Source organism: Macaca fascicularis, chromosome 8, assembly GCF_037993035.2.
Source record: "Macaca fascicularis isolate 582-1 chromosome 8, T2T-MFA8v1.1".
NCBI lineage: Eukaryota > Metazoa > Chordata > Mammalia > Primates > Cercopithecidae > Macaca > Macaca fascicularis.
Window position 1 is genome coordinate 101,707,501 of NC_088382.1, and position 21,735 is coordinate 101,729,235.

The window sequence follows — 21,735 nt, forward strand, 5'->3', positions numbered from 1 at the left end:
GAAAGACCCTGTCTCAAAAAAATTACTAAAAAAAATTTTTTTAAAGGAAAAAAACAAAAAAGACAGTACTTCCTAACATTTTCTTAACTCCACCTAAACATCAGCGTAATGTGATTATGATTTAGTACCTAGGTTCAAATCTGTCACTACCAGCTGGGTGGCCTTGTATATTTTACTTAACCTCTGTAACCTCAGTTTGCCCATGTATCAAATGTATATAAAAATCACTCCCTCAAAAAAAAAAAAAAATCACTCCCTCAAATGGTAGTTCTGAGAATTACGTAAAATGGCTTGTAAGCCAAATGTTTAAAATAGAAGTCTGCTACTCAATGAATATTCACTGCCTATTATATGTAAGACATCATTAATTAATGTCTTCCCCTATTTTCCTATTTAGGCTTTTAGATTAAAAAATATATATATTTTAAAAGTATTTCACACAAAAGTATGCCACTTGGGAAAAATCTACTTAAAGCTACCAAGTTTTTCTGCATTTTCAGTTATGGAACCACTGTTAATAAAGAACAGGTCAAATTTATAATGAAATTAAAAAAAAATTGTTTTGCTAAGAACAACACATTCACCATTTACTTGATACAATTATTACCTTGGATTTACTTTGTGGTTCCTTGGTCTAACTTATTTACATGTTAAAAAGCTTATTATGCAAATTCAAGAAAGAATAAAAAGGAAAAGATAAGTGACTGACAAAAGTATCTGAAGTATGCCAACACACCTCTTGTGAATATCACCTTCCTGTCTTAGAAGTTTACAAGGTGGAGCTGATAGATTGTGAGAAACATGGAAGTCTTTTGTTCTTGGAGCAGGGAGGAGAGGCAGTTAATGGTTAAAAATTAAATTGTACAATCTCTATCAAATATGGGCTATAATGATTTGAAGTATGTCTTCTGAACTAGGCTCTCACCCAACCTTCTAATTCTGAAACTCCTTTTGCAAAACACAACTGGTATGGCTTTGCCCCGATAGGTCCATATAATAAAAATAAATAATCTATTTCAAGAAAACGGAGACTGCTGCCTATCATTCTAATTTGAGTTCGACCATAATCCTGGACAATGAAAGAACTGCATATATGACGCATAGCTTCTCCGTGACTCAGTGTGATATGGGAGACTAGCCTTCCTAAATACTTGAAAATCCTCTGCTTCTATAGAAAATCACAACACATGGAAAAGTGACTTAGGATGCAAAAAAAGATGTATGTTCTATTTTCCAGTGTGACAATGTGCAGAACATAGTGTAATATGCAAAAACCAACAGTTCTCTTCTCAAACTAGTGGTGTCGGTAATTCTACCTATAACAAAGATTCGTTTTTTTAAAACAAAAAAGAAATAGTGTTTACCAGGGGCTGGGGATAAAAGAGATGAGGAGTTACTGTTTTATGAATACAGAAGGTTTCAGTTTGAGGTGATGAAAAAGTTCCGGAGATGGACAGTGGTGGTGGCTATACAGCAACGTGAATATACATAATGCCATTAAACTGTACACTTAAAAATGGCTAAAATGATAAACTGTATGTATATTTTACTACAATAAAAAATTTCAATGTTATTCATCTTAAAAACAACACTAGATAAAAGAAGAATGTGTTGTTATAAATTCGTGTTCATCTAGGCCAATGATAAAAATCCCCTAAAGCAACAAAATTAAAATGAGCACCCAATCAGATTGAGTGACTCAACATAACAAAACCATTTTGTCATCATTGAAAGCTACTAGACATGCCAGGAGAGTATACTTACTGAAATACTGAAACATATATGTATGTTTATATATATATAAACATATATATATATGTTTTATATATATATATGTTTATATATATATATACACACGGGTGTATATATATATAAACATAGACGTGTGTATATATAAGTATACACACATATATATACACACACACATATACGCACAGACACATGTTTATGGCCAATATAACAATAAATTTGTATAACTATATCTTTATTAATCAAATAGAAAAAAAAAAAAACTCTGGTGGGGTCAATATATAATGCAGAATTTAAAAGATTGTCACTATAGCATGAATCAGACTTGCACACACTCTTCCGATGTAGAAACTATTGTAACAAAATAGCTGTGAGAACAGTGTCTACATATCTACATATCTGAGTCTCCCACTCACACTATCCCTTACACCAAGAAAACTGGGTTGGTTTCCATTTGCTTACCACTAGTCCCAGAACGAGGGTGCGAACTCTTTCTCCTATCTCGGGTGAAATGTCATTGCCAAACTGCTGCAGGGTAGTAAGGAACCTTTTCAGCTTGCTGAGCTGCCTGGCGCCACAGGCTGGGGGCAGCTGTTGATTAGCCAGAGAGGAGGAGGAAGAGGAGGAAGGCCCATTGCTGAAGCCATTGGGTGGTGAGGGGGCGCCATTCAAGGCTGTAGGAGAATGGCTCGTGCCATTAGTTACTGTCAAGAGCACAAAATCAGAAGGAAATCATAAACTTACAGAGAACATACATGAGGAAATTGCCACCAAGTTTCCTACCATTTACATCTACATAAAGGTTTTATAACTTTTTAAATGTGGGACTTTTAAAAAATGCTTGGACTTCACATGGTTACTACATCCTCAGGTACTCTATAACTAAATGGTTCTACTCCTCATACTGAGTGATGGTATCCTGAACAGAGGCTGATAATAAATGGAGTCTGCTGCAACCCAGGGCCAGCCCTGCCTCCCATGTGCACATATGCCAACCACCTGAAATGTTTCAAAAATAGAACAGACAGCTTCGGATGTCAGCCTTTTGTCGCAGGCTTACATCAATATAACAGGACTATTCCTTTCCAAACTGCTCCCCTAGAGAAAGTGTACATTTGGTGGAGACTAAATTTATCATTGAACATTTTTAATCATGTTTTGTACACACAACTGACAGCTGTGTTTATAGGAATAGGACTTTCAAGTTTTAACCTTCCACCACCCAATTAGAAGGCTATTTTCTCCCCCTCATACTTCTTAACTACTTCTTTAGGAAAAATGCATATTTCAAGTACAAAGCCAAAATGGATATGGTGTTTAACAAGGAGTTATTTCAAGAAATCAAAAGGAGACATCTCAATTCAGCCAAGAGCATGGAGTGGTGATAATTCAGTAAATTCATTTCTGATAAAATTTGTTTGAACATCAAGATGACAATCCCTGTCACTCTGTAACCCATTAATATGTACACTAATAAGAAGTACATAAAAAGAAAGCAAAAAGTTGATAATCCATAAGAACCACAATTTAAAAATCTGCATCCTTTGCATTAAAGAAAATGTTGATTTTATCATGTTAAGTCAATTAATTTGATAAGCAGACCTTTATCAAGCCCATCTTTTTAATTTAATTTTGATATAGTTTGAAAATGTTTTAAAGATGATGTTACTGTTAAAAGTTTCATTTTGACATAATAAAATGGTTCTCTTGTCCCAAATGAGTATCATAATAACCTGTCAAGATATGCCAGCTCACCAGGACATCTCACAGGAGACATATGCCTACCCCTGTGGCTTTGGGTAACAACAAACCAAATATAAGATGACAGCGTTATAACTTGGCATTGCACAATCACCTGCTCCTTACACATTTGGAAAGGTCTTTTAAATGGCAGCACAACACTGCATAAACAGCCTGAGATGCGTATTTTGCTAATCCCTTATAGTCCCACAGATCTATTTTTGCCTTTTAGTTATTTTTCATTCATATGGATTTCATGGCACATGGTGTGCAAAATAGCTGCAACCGATAACATTTACTAGTTTCACAATTCCTTGACAACAATTTCAACTCGGATTTTGAGATTTATTAAAACAAAGTTACTAACTATCCCTAATGAAATATACAGGAAAGAATGGGAAGTTGCAATTCTGTCAGAATTTTCTGTCCTTTCCTTTAGACTGTACCAAAAGCAATACACTCCATTGAGAGAACACAGGACTTGAGCCAAGCAGGAATGGAGTAAAATTTTAGTAAGAGTCTGACAGGTTCAAGACAAGAAAGACACAACCGGGCACAACGGCTCACACCTGTAACCCCAGCACTTTCGGAGGCCAAGGTGGGAGGATAATGAGGTCAGGAGTTCAAGACCAGCCTGACCAACCTGGTGAAATCCCATATCTACTAAAAATACAAAAATTAGCCGGGCTTGGTGGTGCATGCCTGTAATCCCAGCTACTCAGGAGGCTGAGGCAGGAGAATCGCTTGAACCTGGGAGGCAGAGGTTGCAGTCAACTGAGATCGTGCCACTGCATTCCAGCCTGGGTGACAGAGCGAGATTCTGTCCCCTTTCAAAAAAAAAAAAAAAGGGCAAGAAAGGCACTTCTCACTTCAGAAAATTTTCTGTATGATATTGTTGCATATCAATATCCCTTTTAACTCAAGGATATTATATTTTAACATTATTTGCAACCACTCTAAATAGATGAAAATGGTGTTAAAAGACCAGAAGTAACCTAGAAATAATAATAGGACATTTCCATGTTCCAAGTCATGCTGAACAAACTAAAAGAGCTCCACATTAAGATGAATTAGAAGTTATAGTGGTAACAACTGGAATTACAGATGAAATGCTGCTTCATTTGCTAAAATCATAGCAGACTACAACTTTGAAGCAATAATGAAAAGGAAGGCAAATATTGGCAGTCATACAAATTATACCTAAGCTATGATACTTCTGTGCTCAGTACCTACTCACTGGCAAACAAATGATTTTTTTTTTTTTTGCTTCATTTCTGCATTATACATTGATGCTGAATCTTATTTTCCCTTTATTTTTTTATTTGCAGAAAAAAAAAATCTAATTTAAACTTTAAAACCGAAACTCAAAAGCCTGAAATGACTACTTACATGTTGTCGGTGTGAATGAACTGGTTCTTGGAGCTCCTTGAGTAGTTGGGGGAGGTGGCATCGTTGGAGGAGTCAGCCTAGATTGCGTCTTCACATCCACAGGTGAGTCTGGCATTGTGGAGTGCTTCTCAGTACGATCTGGAGGATGCCACCAGGAACATATTATTTTACTCCTTAAGCACCTCAGTTTTTCAAGTGGGGTTTATCTTTTTTAAAAGCAAGTGAACAGAAGAAATTCAACATCTTCTATCAATAAAATACGCTTATCTACTGAAGTTTAAATCAGGATTTTATCATCCAAACCCCACTTAAGAAGGTATAGCACAGATGGCAGGACCTCATTCGTAACTAGGTTATATTATATCCTATTGTTATTTCTGGCTTTGGCAGATGCTACCTTGGTAGTGTTATATGCAGCAGCACAACTGCACTGGAAGCTGAAGCCAATGTTAGCAAGAGGTAGAAAATAGATGAGGAAGTGGGATGATAATGAACCCCTCATGACAGCTCAGAAATAACAAAAACCTGAAGTCTGTTATGCAGGTGAGATACTGGTAGGAGCCAGCTCTTTGTAATGATTTTCTGTAACACCTGCCATCCCTTTGCTATCCTTAGTTTCCTGGCCTCTTAGATGAAACAGGTTATTGTCTTCCAGACATATTTCACACTTCAATTTTTCCTGCCCTGTTTTAAAAATCACTGCTACATAAGTGAAATGTGTTATACAATGAAGTGAAGCTATTATTTACTTAGAATGTGTAAATTTATGACTTGCCATTTTAAAAGCATGAAACCAATACTCCAATTAATCATTTCAAACAGGAGTGAGAATGTAAAAGTCCCAAATGGAGAACTAAAAAGAACTAGACACTGCCAATATTGTTTTCATGAGTTTGTGGCAGATACGAAAAAATTTACTGATTACCCAATAATGGACATTCATGCTTCCGAAATGCTTTCTCTTAAGTGTACTTTTCCCTTGACATTTTGAACTGTTTTTCTCAATCTACTTATCAAAGCAACAGACCTTTTGATCTGTTCAAAGCAATTTCTTAACACTTTGGTTGTAATAAACATTTAAAAGTTGAAATAATGTTGCTATCATCTTAAGGAAGATGCAATAAAAGAATAAAAATAATCATTCAAATAAGAGCATTTGCACAATGAGTTAGTCAATAGCAGTATCAGAGTCTCTATTTTTGGTTGTTTCTTTAGATCTAATTCTTTCACAAACATGTGTAGGCATGAACAAGAACACACACACACCCAAAGTGTTTCGAGGCACCTCTTGCAGTTATAGACACAAATATCTCACACTTGGGCTTTTAGAAAAGTGAAGTAACTATTAAGAAAGAACAAGCCTTTAAAAAACGTTACAATAACCACAGTGAGAAATTCTCAAAACTACTTAAAGGTCAATTATTGAAAGAAAAGGAAAAACCCTATCACAATTCCAAATCTACCTCATTTTTGTTCAAAGCAATTTCTTAACACTTGGGTTGCAATAAAACACAACATTTAGAAGTTGAAATAATGTTGATATCACTTTAGGGAAGATGCAATAAGAGAATGAAAATAATCATCATTCTAATAAGAGTATTTGCACAGTAAGCTATTATTATTATTATTGATGAGTTAACAGAAATATCAGGGTCTCCATTTCTGAATCTCTACCTCTGACTGAATAACAATGGATGTGCCTATAGTGAATAAAAGTGTTCTGGGTGAAAGGATCGTAGAGACACACACGAAGAGCATTTTCACCTTTGTCTATTGTTAAAAACTTGTCTTCAGATTGCTATTCCAGAGCATTTAAAAACCAGTAAGTCACTTAGTCTAGAAAAATACAGAAGTTAGGCAGGCTTAAAACTGCTTCTTCAATAGTTAAATTCATTGCACATTCTACTCACCTCAACCAACCTCAGCAACAAGGGAATAAATAGCTTCCCACTTATGTTGCAGCTGAGGGAAGAGGTACAGCAGCAAATACAAGTCTCCCTAAATAAAGGCAAATATTTCTGTCATGCCAAGGAGGGAGGGAGAAGAGGAGGCTTGCCAGCGTCGGCTGGGAGATAACAGTGGGAACTGCTGGTCCATCTGGTTTTCATTCTGCTAACACTCACACGGAACTGTTAGAGAAGGCAGTCCAGATACACAGATTTGAAGCACGTGGTTGCACAGACAGAGAAAGGAAGAGCAGGAGGGGGAGGGGAAGTGGGAGTAACAAAAAAATAAATAAAGCAATAGGAGGAAAAAGAAGACGAGGAAAAAGAACAAAACAGAGAGACAAGAGCCTGATGGGGGAGTAAGTTACCCTCAACAGCTTCCTTTACCCTCAGTGGCTACAAGCTGGACCTTAATGTGCACAGCCCCCTACCTGACTCAAGTTTATGAGTCAAGGAGCAATATCTAAACTTTAAATATATTTGAAGCCTATTTTTCTTTTTTTAATAGACTACACTAAAAAAAAGAAATGATAAATTTGACAATAGGTTTCCTCCTCAATTTTAAGTTTGTATTTAAGATAATCTTTGTATTCCTATCTTCTTCCTTCCCAATTTTAGAAAGTTTTTGGTATATTCATAATTTTGATTTGAAAACATCTGAATATTGTCTTGGTCCACATTTGTAACATGATTCCTATCCAGAACAGCAACATCATCATCTGTAGATTATTTTTTTAATTCTTGAAACGTCCACAATAACTACTGAGCCAATGCATAGAAAACACCACTACTTCTAACAGGAATATGAACATTCTAGCCAGAATACATGTATATGTGCACATATTTAGGGTTTTGACGTTAGCCAAATTTCTGCAATGGTTAGCTTCACTCTGATCAAATGGAGTTCCAGCCCAGAGGTCCTACAAACTGAGACAAAGTGGGACCATATGTAACTCATTCTGTGCTGTTCAGTGCAATCAATCCAGGATGGAGATAGATGGTGAAATAACCAGCCAGGCCTAATCCACATACACATGAACACTCTCTGGAGCACAGAGATTTAAGATAAATTCAGAAAATGTGTTTCAAGTGTGCTGAGCCCTGTTGCATTTGTTTTGGATTATTTAAAAACTTTTTTTGAAATGTATATTCTTGAAACTTTTATAGCAAACAGCACAAGCAAGCTGATTTAACCACAGAAGCATTTCACTCCATTTCAAATTAGAGGACATGCTAAAACCAATATTAAGTTATAATATTTTTTATATAATTTTTTAGGTTCATGGAAATTATAGTGTCCTGGTATGTAATTTCCATTTTTTAGTTGTAATAGGGGAATTCTGACATATAGCCAAAGACTGACACAAAATGATTAAAAGTCAAAAGAAAAAAGAAAAAGAACGAACCTCCATCAGATCATGTAGCAAAGGTAAGTAAAATCAAAAAGGGCTGACTTTACTTCTACCTTAACGATTCACACTACTTCTAAAGACGATCTTCCCTCTGGGTAATGTTTCTCTCACACGGCAAATATCCAACACATATGTACCAAAGATGGTTGATGCATGGAAAAGAAATGTGGCATATATTAATACATTACCTATATGATTTCAATATCCAGTTCAGTGTCAAGGCCTTCTAGAAGTGGTATGTTTTCCATTTCCTTTTTTTTTTTTTAATAAAAAGAAAAGGTATGGCATAATCTGCCATGGCACTTACTTTACCTTTAGTTAGTTCAAATAGCACCAGATGTGTTTCTAAGGTACAAAAAGTAGGTATTCTGCATTTTCCTTGTTTACATAGCATTCTAGAGAGGACCAGTATAAAACAACAACAACAACAACAAGGGAGTTCAAGTATTGGTAGGTGGTACATCTTTTTCTATCAGTTTATCAGGTCAATTATTATAGAATTCTGAGAGATGTTATGGATTAGGAGGAACTTCTTGGACAATTAGTAGTTAGTCTGAGTTAGTCATATTTGAACACGTGTTGGCTCAGCTAGAAGGTATGTACTAAAGAGGATAAGCCAAAGTGAAATGAAAGTCCTGTCGCAGGAAATAGGAAAGAAGGAGGAAGCTAGAGAGGCATCAAGGTGGGTATAGAATTTTAATTTTTATTTCACTGGAAAAGACGGCAAATACAGTTCCGAAAATGATGCTATGTAGTGACTCCAATGTCCGGGTGTCAGATGTTACAGGAGACTATCCATGGACCACAACAATGGTGCTGGTTGCTTCTGCCCTCCCTCCAGCCTCCACCCTTCCCTGATGAGCTTTGTGATGAGCCCATTCCTGCTCAGAACCCTTCCGCAATGCCCAAGAATGAGAGTCAAATGCTAACATGCTAAGCATCATGAAATGACACAGTGGGGTATTTGGCATAACAGAAAAACTTCCTGAGTTAAGGCAGACTGGTTTCAAATCTTGACTCTTTCAACCATTAGTAGTGAGTTCTCAGGCAAGTTAGTTTTCCCAAGCCTCAGTCCCTCCTGAGAAAAATGCAAAAATGATCCTCTGTCCCTCATAGGAATGTGGTGAGATTGAATGAGATTGCACGTTTTAAACCCTAGCACTGTGCCTACTTACATTAGGTACCAACAGGTGTGAGCTTCATTCTCTTGTGCCATCGACTCCATGATCCATTCCTGACTTTTCCCTCAATCATAGGCTCTATCAATACCAGTCACGTTGGTACTCCTTGGCTTTTCTGCCTTTCTTTTTCTTGCTGTTTCCCTCATCTAGAATAACCTGTCCCACCCTGCACATTCTTCACTGCTCACTGTAGATGACACATCCTCTTTCAGCTTCCCTCAACTGCACCGGGCAACAGCCATATCACATTACCTCTGCCTTTCTTTTAGCATTTATCACAGCCTTTCTGTATGATGGTCACATGTATATATGATACACCCAAACATTCCAACTAATGCAAACGGTAAGCATTCAATGGCAATATTTTTTAAAAATCCTCCTGAGGAGGATGCTTAATAAATACGTATTAATATAGTTGTGGTGATCATAGGAAGGATAGTTACATTTCTAACTATTAGAAATTCATTCCTTATATTATCGTCAGTTCAAAGATACCAAATTTCATGGTAAAAGACAAACACACACCATCAACAGTACACACAGAGAGAGGATAGAATGTAGGTAACATGGGAAGATAATGGAGACCTGAAATTTAGTTCAACTTTGCAACTAACTTATATAGAATGACGTCTCACCTCATGTCTTACCACAGGTGCTGTGATCTGAATGTTTCCCAAAATTCATGTGCTGAAACTTAATCACCAATATGATAGCATTAAGAAGTGGGGCTTTTGGGAGGCACTCAGACCATAAGGGCTCTACCATCATGGATGGGACTGGTCCCTTATAAATGCACTGGAGAGAGCTAGGGAGGCCACTTTGCCCCTCATCTCTTCTGCCATGTGAAGCAGCATTCCAGCAACAAGCTGCCATCTTGAAAGCAGAGACTAGGCCCTTACCCAACCTGCCAGTACCTTGATTTTGCATTTCCTAGCCTCCAGAAGTATGAGAAATAATTTATCTTGTTTACACTATCCAGTCTAAGGTACCAATATAGCAGCACAAATGCACTAAGACCATAGATGTTTTATGAATAGCATTTTTGCTGAAACACAAATAGGATCTTATCTATTCTCTGATCTAAAACCTTCAGGAGAGTCCCATTGTCCACGGAATAAAATATAAGCTCTTTAGCTTAGTCCATGTTGCAGACACTGCTGAGTTCTTATTCAACAACACTTGTTGCTTTCTTCCTCGCTGCTTTCTTCCTTGCTGGAGAGCCCTGACTTTGTTTAGGTACTCATCCTCTTCCCATAATCTTTGGGGGCAAATCCTCCTTGTTGCACATTAGTCAGATTATCACAGTTTCTTTTTCAATAGCAGGCTTCAGAGGTGGGTGATGTGATTCAATTCTGGACAATGGGCCACGAAGGGAGGTCTACTGAAGAGGTTGTGAGAAAGATGTCCTCACTTTCTAAACACGGACCCAGGGAGCAAATAGTCCCTTCTTTTCTAATAGGCACTGTTGTATCTGTAAGTGATTACTTCCCTTCACTTTTTTGAATTCTACTTTTCTTATCTATAAATTACTTTTCTTATCTTCCTAAAGATCTTTTGCAAATACTAATATTCTCTGGTTTCTTTCTACATATATGGCTTACGATCATTACAAACATAAAGATGACCACCCTGAAAACATATATTTGATAACGAAGTGACCACAAATACAATTACTTTGAAAGTGGTGATTATAACTAGCCTTCTTCTGTTCACATAAATTTCCAAGTCCATAAGAATGTCTGCATATCAATTTTTCTCCCATAAACATTAAAATTAATGTCTACCTCTTCTTTTCAAATACATTTTCAATCCTCATTACTAAATCCTCATCAATGATTAAGTTATAAAATACACATTCTAAAGTCCAATTCTCCCTCTTTAGTTGTCACCAAAATAATCACTAGGATTTTCTTTCATAGAGCAGGCTCTTAAAAGAGAATCTATAGTCACTTTCTCTGGTTCTTCATCTCCCAGTCCATCTTCCATGCACTAAGAGCAGAAACCTATGAGACTGTCTGTCTAAACACTTCTCTCCCCATGCTAGAAACTGCCATTCCCTCTAATCTCATAACTACCTTGGGAACTACCATGTTCTTTCATGAACTTGTACCCAAGACACCAACAGGCCCAGACATAGCACCTAGTCCAAGATAGGCAGTATCAGTCCTTCTCCAAGATCTTTATATTTAGAGTGGAGGAAAGAAAAATAATCCCTCTCCAGGGGTAGAAAACGGCACCTTCCACGTCTAGAAAGCAGGTCTGCAATACAAAAGCCAGCAACTAACAGGCAGAAAGAAGCAAAGAGAAGTAATAAGAGATTATCATGGCAGTGGTAAATAAAGTCCCTAATTCTACTGAATACTAGGGACTTGTCACATAGGTAAAATTCCTACAATTTGGGTCTTCCAAACCTTCTACAGATTCCTAGTCAATCAATTCCTTCTTTGCCTAAAACCTAGATTGAGCTGATTTTCACCTAAACCAAGAAATGCTGATAAAATAACCCTGGCATGTAAGGTGGAGTGTGGTAGCTCATGACTGTAATTCCAGCATTTTGGGAGGCTAAGGTGGGTGGATCACTTGAGTACGAGAGTTCAAGACGACCCTGGCCCAACATGGTGAAGCCCTGTCTCTACAAAAAAAAAAAAAAAAATACAAAAATACAAAAATTAGCCAGGCGTGGTGGCACATGCCTGTAGTCCCTCCTACGCAGGAGGCTGAGGCAGGAAAATCTCTTGAGCCTGGCAGGCAGAGGCTGCAGTGAGCCAAGATCTTGCCACTGCACTCCAGCCTGGGTAACACAGTGAAACCCCATCTCAAAAAACCAAAAACCCTGGCATGTAGCATCAAGATATCCTCCTAAACTCCACTAAATCTCTTCTCAATTGTCTCTTTATTATTAATCCAAGAAACATGTACACTACTTTGTCTGGCGTCTCTGTAGCATCTGAAGCTTCCCCACTTCCTCCCTGAACCATCTGCATCCCCACAATCCCATGAGTCTAATACTCTCTTTCTCTGGCCTTCCTCGCTTCTCCTTTTCAGTCACTTAAGGGCTCCTCATTTTCCTGATCTGTGATAACTACTGACATCTTCCCCTAAAATTCCTTCTTAGACCCTTTTCAAATTTTTAATCTATACGCTTCCTTAGTGATTTCATTTGTGTTATCATTGGACTTCAGAGACGGGACTAGAATTTGCCATCCCCTACGTAAAACTGGCCATGTTCTGCAGCTCCTGTATTGTGGGAATAAACTCAGATAATGTGTACTGCATTCTTGGTCAAATGCCTGATACATGGTAAGCACTCTGGAAAGGGTGACTTTATTCACTCTGTGGCCAGTATGAGAATAACTGTAGTCGATATTCCTCCCAAATTCTAGACCCAAACCTCCAGAGGGCTACTCATTTCTAGAACCTGAATCATCTACCATCTCTTGGCTGACCTATTCAACAAGTCATTGAATGGACTCCCACCCATCTCCGATACATTCTCCAAACCACATCCAGTTATTTTTCTATGTATGCCAGTGGTGTGACCAGAGATCCTGCCTCTCTCCTCTTGTAATCTTCAAATGTCTCTTATAACCTTAAATATAAAGTCTGTGCTCCTTAACAGGACATAGAAAGACCTTTGTGACCCATCTGGCTCCTGCGACTGCTCCAAACACATCTTCATTTCTGCCATGCACCCCATCCCCACCTCTGACCTCCATACTAGACAGGTGCAGTTCTCCAAATGCCCCTGGTCACTCTGACTTTCATACTCACTGCATCCCTTTCCTTGAATACTCTTCACCCCACCACTGCCTAATTAAGTCCATCATTCCTTTAAAACTCCCTTCAGGTGTTACTTCAGCCAGAAACCTTTTGCTGACAACCTTTCTATCCCCGGCTGGCCGAGTTTGTCCCAAGTTCTCATATTAGACTGTCTAAATCCCTCTTGGCAGCACTGAGCACACAGTATTTAGACCACAATTTACTTAAGAGAAATGATGACATTTTATTTGTTTTTATAGTCCCAGCACTTAGCAGTGTCTGACACACAGTTTTAACTCAAGATGAAATTATCTGTGTATCTCTTTTTTCCTCTAATCATCCAAAAAGAATTCCAAAAGAATTTTTACATCCTGGAAAAATTAATCACTAAAGATAAATCTAGAAAAATACTACTGGATTATTCAATTCACCAGTTTTCTAACAACTCTCAGTAATCACAACATATTTTCTAAGACTTTTTAGTATATGATATCAGAAAAAAAGGTTTGTAAGGCAATTTATACACATATGATCTATAGCCTCTAAAAACTGTTTTACTATAGTAGTGTCAGTGTAGTCATACATGTACACATTCAAAACAAAGAGAAAAGCATAGTGTGAACCAAAAACATACTTTTTTCCACATTCTACAGGTTTTCTGTTGTTTTGTCTGTGGATGGTGGGATTACAGGTTATTTTTATTTTCTTCTTGTTACTTTTTTCTGTTCTATAATGGGCATATTTTATTTTTTACAAGCCAAAGAAAAGCCCCAATAAACAACTGCAGCAACAACAAAACTCTATTAGGATGAATCGCCTAAAATCAGGGTTAGGCATTGTGCCAAATGTTGGGCATGCTTTATCTCACTTTAAACCTCTCTATGAAAAGGTACTATAAATTTGCCCACTTGATAAAAAAGGAATTGAGGCCCCGAGGGATTGAAAAATTTGCCCAAGGTTTTAAGTCAGGTCTTAATCCAGACCTTCTTAAAGTTCATTATCATCTAAAACTACCGTCATTTTATTCATGGCCTGGAAAACTGGGATACGAATTGCACTCAGTACGTTAAATCTGTAGCTAGCATTACATTAAAACTACATCTGCCAGCAGGGTGCCGTGGCTCACGCCTGTAATCTCAGCACTCTGGGAGGCCGAGGCAGGTGGATCACGAGGTCAGGAGACTGAGACCATCTTGGCCAACATAAAGAAACCCTGTCTCTACGAAAAATACAAAAAAATTAGTGGGGCCTGGTGGCAGGCACCTGTAGTCCCAGCTACTCGTGAGGCTGAGACAGGAGAATGGCGAGAACCCAGGAGGCAGAGCTTGCAGTGAGCTGAGATTGCGCCACTGCACTCCGACCTGGGCGACAGAGCGAGACTCCATCTCAAAAAAAATAAATGAATAAAATAAAAAATAAAAAAATAAAAATAAATTCCATCTTCCAATACAGTAGCCACTAGCCACATGTGACTATTTAAATTTTAATTAAGATTAAATAAAATTTAAAACTTAGTTTCTCAGTCACACTAGCTGCATATTCAAATTTACACGTGCCTGGTGGTTACTATGTTAGAAAGCTCAGTTATAAAACACTTCTGTCATCACAAAAGGACAATGCCATCCTAGAAAAATGACTCTGAAATGTTATCCTAGAAACAATAGCTCTGTGGCAGAAGTCCATGGAGGTGACAAGGCAGACCAAAGGGGTGGGGAGCAGGAGGATTGTCTGCAGCCTCATCCTAAACATCTTCCACTGCCATTCAGATCTTTCACTTGCTTTATATGCTGGGTTTCTACATCTGATGATGATGAGATAGAAAAAACTGAAGCCCAAAGATACGTAAGCTATGAGCTCTGAAGAAGTGCCGGCACAAGACATTCTCAGTTCAGGTGATCAGTACACATCAAGGTGACCATGACAGTGAGGACAAGGCCATGGGCTCAGTCCTGGGATGAGCCAGTCAGCAGCTGTTTCGGAACCAAAGATGACTGAAGCACATCCCTATGTCTTTAACGGGAGTGAACGTGGATTAAGAGGGAAGCCAGGTAAGAGAATGAGGTAAATCTATGCCAATCAATCATTATTTCTGGAAAACTAATTTCAAAAAAATCTTTGGCTTATCTCCATACAGGGACAACAGGAATTCCCCTTCCCTTCCTCTACAGCCCTTATCCAGCTAGCTATGCATGGCACATTTATCTTATTTTTGAATGTGTCCCCATCCAGAATGTTGGCTTCGTGAACAGAGATTTTTCTGTTTTGTTAGCTCCATAGCATTTAGAAAAGTGTCTGAAATAGCAGGCACTGGATGGATGGACAGACGGACAGACGGATGGAATAAATGGCTGGGCGGGGGGGGGGGGCGGGGGAGAGGAAGGAAGGAAAGAAGGGAGGTGGGGGAGGGAGGGATGAAAGGAAGGAAGGAAGAAAGGTTAGTTTCTGCCAAAACAGCTAGAGACATATTAGTAATTCTCTCTTTTTTTTCAATTTTATCACTATTTTAATCAAGTAACTTAGCTGTTTGAAACAAATCCTTAAGACAGTTCAATAGAGCAAATGGTGGTTCTGCATAGAAAAATCATACTCATTTCATGAAGTAAGGAAAGATCAGCTGTCATAGGAATACCTGTGGATACCAGGCATTACTTGCATGTCTACGTCCTTCAGAAATGTCATCCCTCCCACAGCTGTTATCACCCTTATTCCAGTGACTCCTGCTTCTTATTCTAATCACCACTTCTTAGAGGTACCTAAAGTACCAAATGGATATCAAGCAGCAGCCTGGGATCTAACTACTTCACTTCAAATAGGGTAGTTCTGGGTTAATCTGACTTACACCCTGGTGTTCTGTTTAAGATCTCATTTAAAAATAAGGGTCCCTGTTTAACAAAGAAAAGTTTAAAGCCCCTGACACAGGCAAATAGCAAATGTCTACTTAAGGTTAACAATACTTAGAAAGGAAAACTAAGTTGCCCAAATAACGGAAGTCACTCCTCCTTATCCAAAGAGAAGAGAAAGATGCATGTTATCACAAGGGCCCCAAAATTGAACATAAGCATGTATGTTAACACTTTGTTGCCAAACTGTAGTTCATTCTGGAAGGTAAAAAAACAAACAAAAAACAAAAACAAGTCATTAGTGATCCAAACCTTTTATCATCGAAAGAACTGACAATTATTACTCTAATAACATTTGTCTTCTTTGACAGGGTTACAGAGAAGGTTCAGAGAGCTGCTACAGAAAATTGGTAGCACAGACACTCAGTAGAGTCAGTTATGATCATCCAGACAGTAGTTAGCAAATCAGGAGAGACAATCAGGAAGGTGCCCAGGGTAGGTACCTGTGGCTAAATCTTAGAAAAGCAAATAGCGGGAGTTTAAGTGAACATTTCTTGAATTTAATTGAATGTACTCTAGGGGGAAAAAAAGTACTTAGTTTAGGCTTTACATTATAGGCAATGAAAAAGCACTGAGATTTTAGGCAGCCAAATGACATGCTCATTTCTATAGTATATCTGGAGCACAGCATGAATAGGATAAAAGTGGCACCAGGGCAGGAGTACTAGATAGCAATAGTCAAGGCAAGATAGAACACAGGCATCCAGTATGGAAATGGCTGTAAGACTAGAGAAAAGGGGAAAATTAAGGACATATTTCAGAAGTATTGTTCAAGCTTACAGAGCTCAGTAAGAAGTAAGATGCCCTTGAATAAATAGGAACCGAGAGGTGCATGGTGATATTAAAAACCAAAGGCAAAACCCAGCAGAAAGAAGTATTCGGAAAAAGGACAGGATAAGTTCAACTTTGTCAATGATACTGTGCTGTTCATGTATAAAATATCCCAAGTAGCTACCTCTCCTACACTTGCCACTATCAAATTATTCTACCTCCGCCATGTGCCTCTCCATTTCCACTGCCACCACCAGCATACAAGTCAGCACTATCTTCCACTTGGACTTCACAACCTCTCACCCCACACTGCAATCTGTTTACATGAAACAACAGATGAAAACTTCTCACAAAATCAAATGTTTCACTCATTTTTTTAAAAAAAGGCATTCATTCAAAAATATTTATTGAGCTATATAAAATGTGCCAGGTACTGTTAGACATCATGGACAGGTCAGTGAACAAAAATTTGTAAAAATCACTACACTCAAGAACTTTACATTCTAATGATCCGATCAAGTCATTCCCCTATATTTGAAGTGTTTCCATGGTTTACCATAACTCTTAGTATAAAATCCAAAACCCTTCAAATGACCAACAACCTAGATAGATTTAGTCTGGGCCTCTCTTATCTCATTTCATGCCTCATTGGTTTAATCAGCTGCAAACTTCATCTCACCTCAGGGCCTTTCCCTCTCTCTGGAAAATCCACCTCAGCTCAAATTCACTTACTCAAGGAAGACATCCTTGACCTCTCCCCTATCCTACCCACTGTATTATAAGCAATATTGTACTATCTAATCTGTCTTTATAGAGCTTACCACAACTGTTATATATAATTGTGTAATTATTTGTCTAACACCACCTGTCAGAGAGTAGTGTCCCGTAAGGAAATGGGGGCATATCAATTCATATCATATCAACTCAGTCCTAGAACTTACCACATTGCCAAGTACTTAGTATGAGTAAATAGTGGATATACAAGAAATTTTCTATTTAAAAATAAAGATTTGAAGGTACAGGTAGAGCAAAACAATTGGACTCCTTATTCTCTTTAGAAGAGATTCCAAAGTTTCTTCAGTGATAGAATAAAATAACAACTGATGATAATAATGAAATCACTTTCTCATATTTCAACCTCATTCCCACTGCAATGGGGCTTCTATCAGCACTGTTCCACCTAAACCACCCCAGCAAAAAGACCAACTCTTTTGTGGTTAACCCAAAAGATACCTTTCAGTCTTTATCTTACCTGTCCTCTGGGTGCCCTTTGATCTGTTTAGCCACTTCTCATTCTTCTTCTACAGTGGCATCCTTCTCCTAGCTATCTCTAGGAGTTCCAAGGAATTCTCTTGGACCCTGGCCCTTCCTCACCTCCTCATCTTCTGAACTGGCTTCAACCCATCTGGCATCTGACACAGGCTTTCACATCTCATGCAACAAATTCTGCCAGGTGTCCATACTTTCCTGAGGGCCAAGGAAGGATACTTTCCTGAGGGCCAGACTAAGTGGTCTCACTGCTTTCTTACAACTCTAGTTGGATATCCCATTGATAGTTATATGTGGAACCAAACCTAACATAGTCCTTCAGAAATGTGTGCCTCCTCCTGTATTTCAATCTCTGGGCATAGCATTATTTCCACTGAGCTAACCAAGCCAAAATACCACAGTCATCCTAAGACTTCTCTCTGGCTATAGTCCATCCCAATGTCCTGTCAACTCCACTTCTAAATAACCTTTGCGATCCACCCCCAGTTCACCTCTGACCTGGCCTTTAGAACCTACGCAGCCTCTGACTGTTTTCTCTCCCTCCAGTCCATCTCTGCTCAAATCCTCTCTTCATTACTTCCAGTGCAATAATTCTAAAATGTGAACCTGCCAAACTTTACTTATAATCCTTCACAATTATAAAAATTGGTCGAGATACAGGATGATGGTCCTTATCTTTTCAATGCTGTATCTCTGGTGTCTAAATATAAGCATCTTGCACATAGTAGGTCCCTAGTTTTTTGTGCCAAACCATCTAAAAAAGTTAACATTGTCAGGTGTCCATTCAACTGCTCTTCTATATGTACTCAAATCATTACAAACAAAATACCAATAGAATTTTTTTCTAGAATTTTACAAATGTTTTAAATGTTAATCTGAAATTAAAATGAAAATAACCAGGAAAAACTTTGAAAATAAAGTGTGACAAGATTTAGCCTAATGTGTATGTATGTATGCATGTGTGTTTATTTGAGAGAGGGTCTTGCTCTATTGCTTGGGTGGGAGTACAGTGGTGTGAACACAGCTCACGGCAGCCTTGACCTCATGGGCTCTAGCGATCCTCCTTTATTAGCCTCTGGACTAGCTGGGACTACAGGTGCATATCACCATACTAGACTAATTTAAATTTTTTTTTGTAGAGGTTTAGTTTCACTATGTTGCCCAGGCTGCTCTCGAACTCCTGGCCTCGAGCAATCCTCCTGCCTTGGCCTTCCAAAACGTTGGGATTACAGGTATAAACCAATGCCCAGCAGCCTAACGTTTATTTAAAGCATGACAAGGCCGGGCGTGGTGGCTCACTCCTGTAATCCCAACACTTTGGGAGGCTGAGGCAGGCGGGTAACTTGAGCCCAGGAGTTCGAGAACAGCCTGAGCAACATGTCGAAACCCCCTCTCTAAGAAAACTACAAAATAATTAGCCAGGCACGGGGTTCACACCTGCAATCCCAGCTACTTGGGAGGCTGAGGCACAAGAATCTTTTGAACTTGGGAGCAGAAGTTGCAGTGAGCCAAGATTGCACCACTGCACTCCAGCCTGGGCAGCAGAGTGAGACTCCTGTCTCAAAAACAAACAAAAAAAAAGACAAAACTGCAATGATTTCAACAGTGTGCTGCTAGTACACAAATAGATAGCCAATATAGCAGAATGAAAAAAAAATACTAACTTCAGAAATGGATATACGTTTAAGAATTTAGTATACGGTAATTTCTCACAGTAGTGAGAAAAAGACAAACTAATTCAATAATTCAGTAATTCCCAAGCAACTACCAATTTGTAAAAATAAACCCATCTCATATCATATATTCAAATTCACTCATTTCATATGAAAACTGCAATAAAAAATTAAACATGTAAGTGCATATTTACTTAATCATAGAATGAGAAAAGAGATAATAACCATTATGAGCCAAGACCAATAATGGCACTTATTAATAAACATGAATACAGAAAAATGTACCATAAATAAAGTAAAAGGCAAGTAACAAATGAAGAAAATATGTTTGGTATACGGCAACAATGGTTTGATAGCCTTAATATAGAAATAGTTCCATCAGGCCAGATGCAGTGGCTCAATTCTGTAAACGCAGTGCTCTGGACAGCCAAGGAGGGAAGATCACTTGAGCCCAGGAGTTCAAGGCTCCAGTGAGCTATGATCACGCCACTGCCTCCAGCCTGGGTGACAGAGTGAGGCCCTGCCTCTAAAAAATGAAATAGTTCCATCAAGTCAATAATTAAAAGTTCAACAGCCCAACAGAGCAAAAATTGTAAAAGAATACAAATAGAACATGTACAAAATAGATATTAATGACCCATATCCCTATGGGAGGGGAAAGTTTAACCTCTCTAGTGTTTTTTAAAATTAAAACAGGATCTTTTTTTAATCCAACAAAATGATAGTTTTTTAATTATAATATGGTATTAGAGTACAAATTTGCACTATAATTAATATACTTTTCTAAAATAATAATTTTCCTGTAGGACAATTAGGCAATATGTATCAATTGCCTCTAAATTATACGTATCCTTTAATACACCAATTCCACTCTTTGGAAATTATTCCAGATAAATAATATCAAGGGTACAAAGAAATTCATAACGAGGAAACTGGAAACAGCCTAACTATTCAACAATAGGCATTTGGCAATTCAAATTCTAATACATCCATAGTGGAATATAATGATGTGTATATTTACTTGGAAAGATCTTTAAAATATACTACTACTACTACTGCATGGGGGGAAGTTACAAAGCAGTATGTTTTACAAGATCCCGTTTTTTAAGAAAACGATTTTAAGACAATTAGAAGGATGTGTATGTGTTTGTAAAAAGACCAGAGGGTGAGTAAAACAATGCTCTCTATTAGAATACTGAGTAACTATTTCTTAAGTTCATGATTCACAATGGGGCAGAACTTTCAGATACATTGTCAGGCCGGGCACAGTGGCTCATGCCTGTAATCCCAGCACTTTGGGACGCTGAGGCGGGCTGATCACTTGAGCCCAGGAGTTCAAGACCAGCCTGGCCAACATGGCAAAACCCTGTCTCAGCCTCCTAAGTAGCTGGGACTACAGGTGTGAGCCACCATGCCCAGCTAAATACAAAAATTAAAATTTTTTGGCTGGGTGCGGAGGCTCACGCCTGTAATCACAGCACTTTGGGAGGCTGAAGCAGGAGGATCATGAGGTCAGGAGTTCAAGACCAGCCTGGCCAATATGGTGAAACTCTGTCTCTACTAAAAATAAAAAAATTAGCTGGGCGTGGTGGCGTGCACCTGTAGTCCCAGCAACTCGGTAGGCTGAGGCAGAAGAATCGTTTGAACCCAGGAGGCGAAGTTGCAGTGAGCTGAGATCATGCCACTGTACTCCAGCCTGGGCAACAGAGCGAGACTCCATCTCAAAAAAAAAAAATTTTTTAATTTGGAACTCTACCAAGGCTATTCAGCTTTGGATTGAAGGGATAAAAAGCAGGATTCAAGACAACCAAAAGGGAAGAGAAGGGGTTCAAGAGGCGGAGTTATCTATAGGGGTTAGAGCACATGAAAGTCTGTGAACACACACGAGTAGAAAAAGTGCCTTATTTGTATCCCATTCATATAACAGTGCGTAGCATGAGTGTTTA

At 38.3% G+C, this 21,735-nt stretch overlaps 1 protein-coding gene across 1 annotated transcript in view; it reads right to left on the minus strand.

Moving 5' to 3' along the window:
- The window catches only part of RUNX1T1 (RUNX1 partner transcriptional co-repressor 1), a 140,966-nt gene that overhangs the window by 57,826 nt on the left and 61,405 nt on the right, over positions 1-21,735 (minus strand). Inside the window, 2 exon segments of the mRNA XM_065519434.2 lie at positions 2,212-2,453; positions 4,879-5,016. Of these exon segments, the coding sequence (XP_065375506.1) occupies positions 2,212-2,453; positions 4,879-5,016 (380 nt within the window).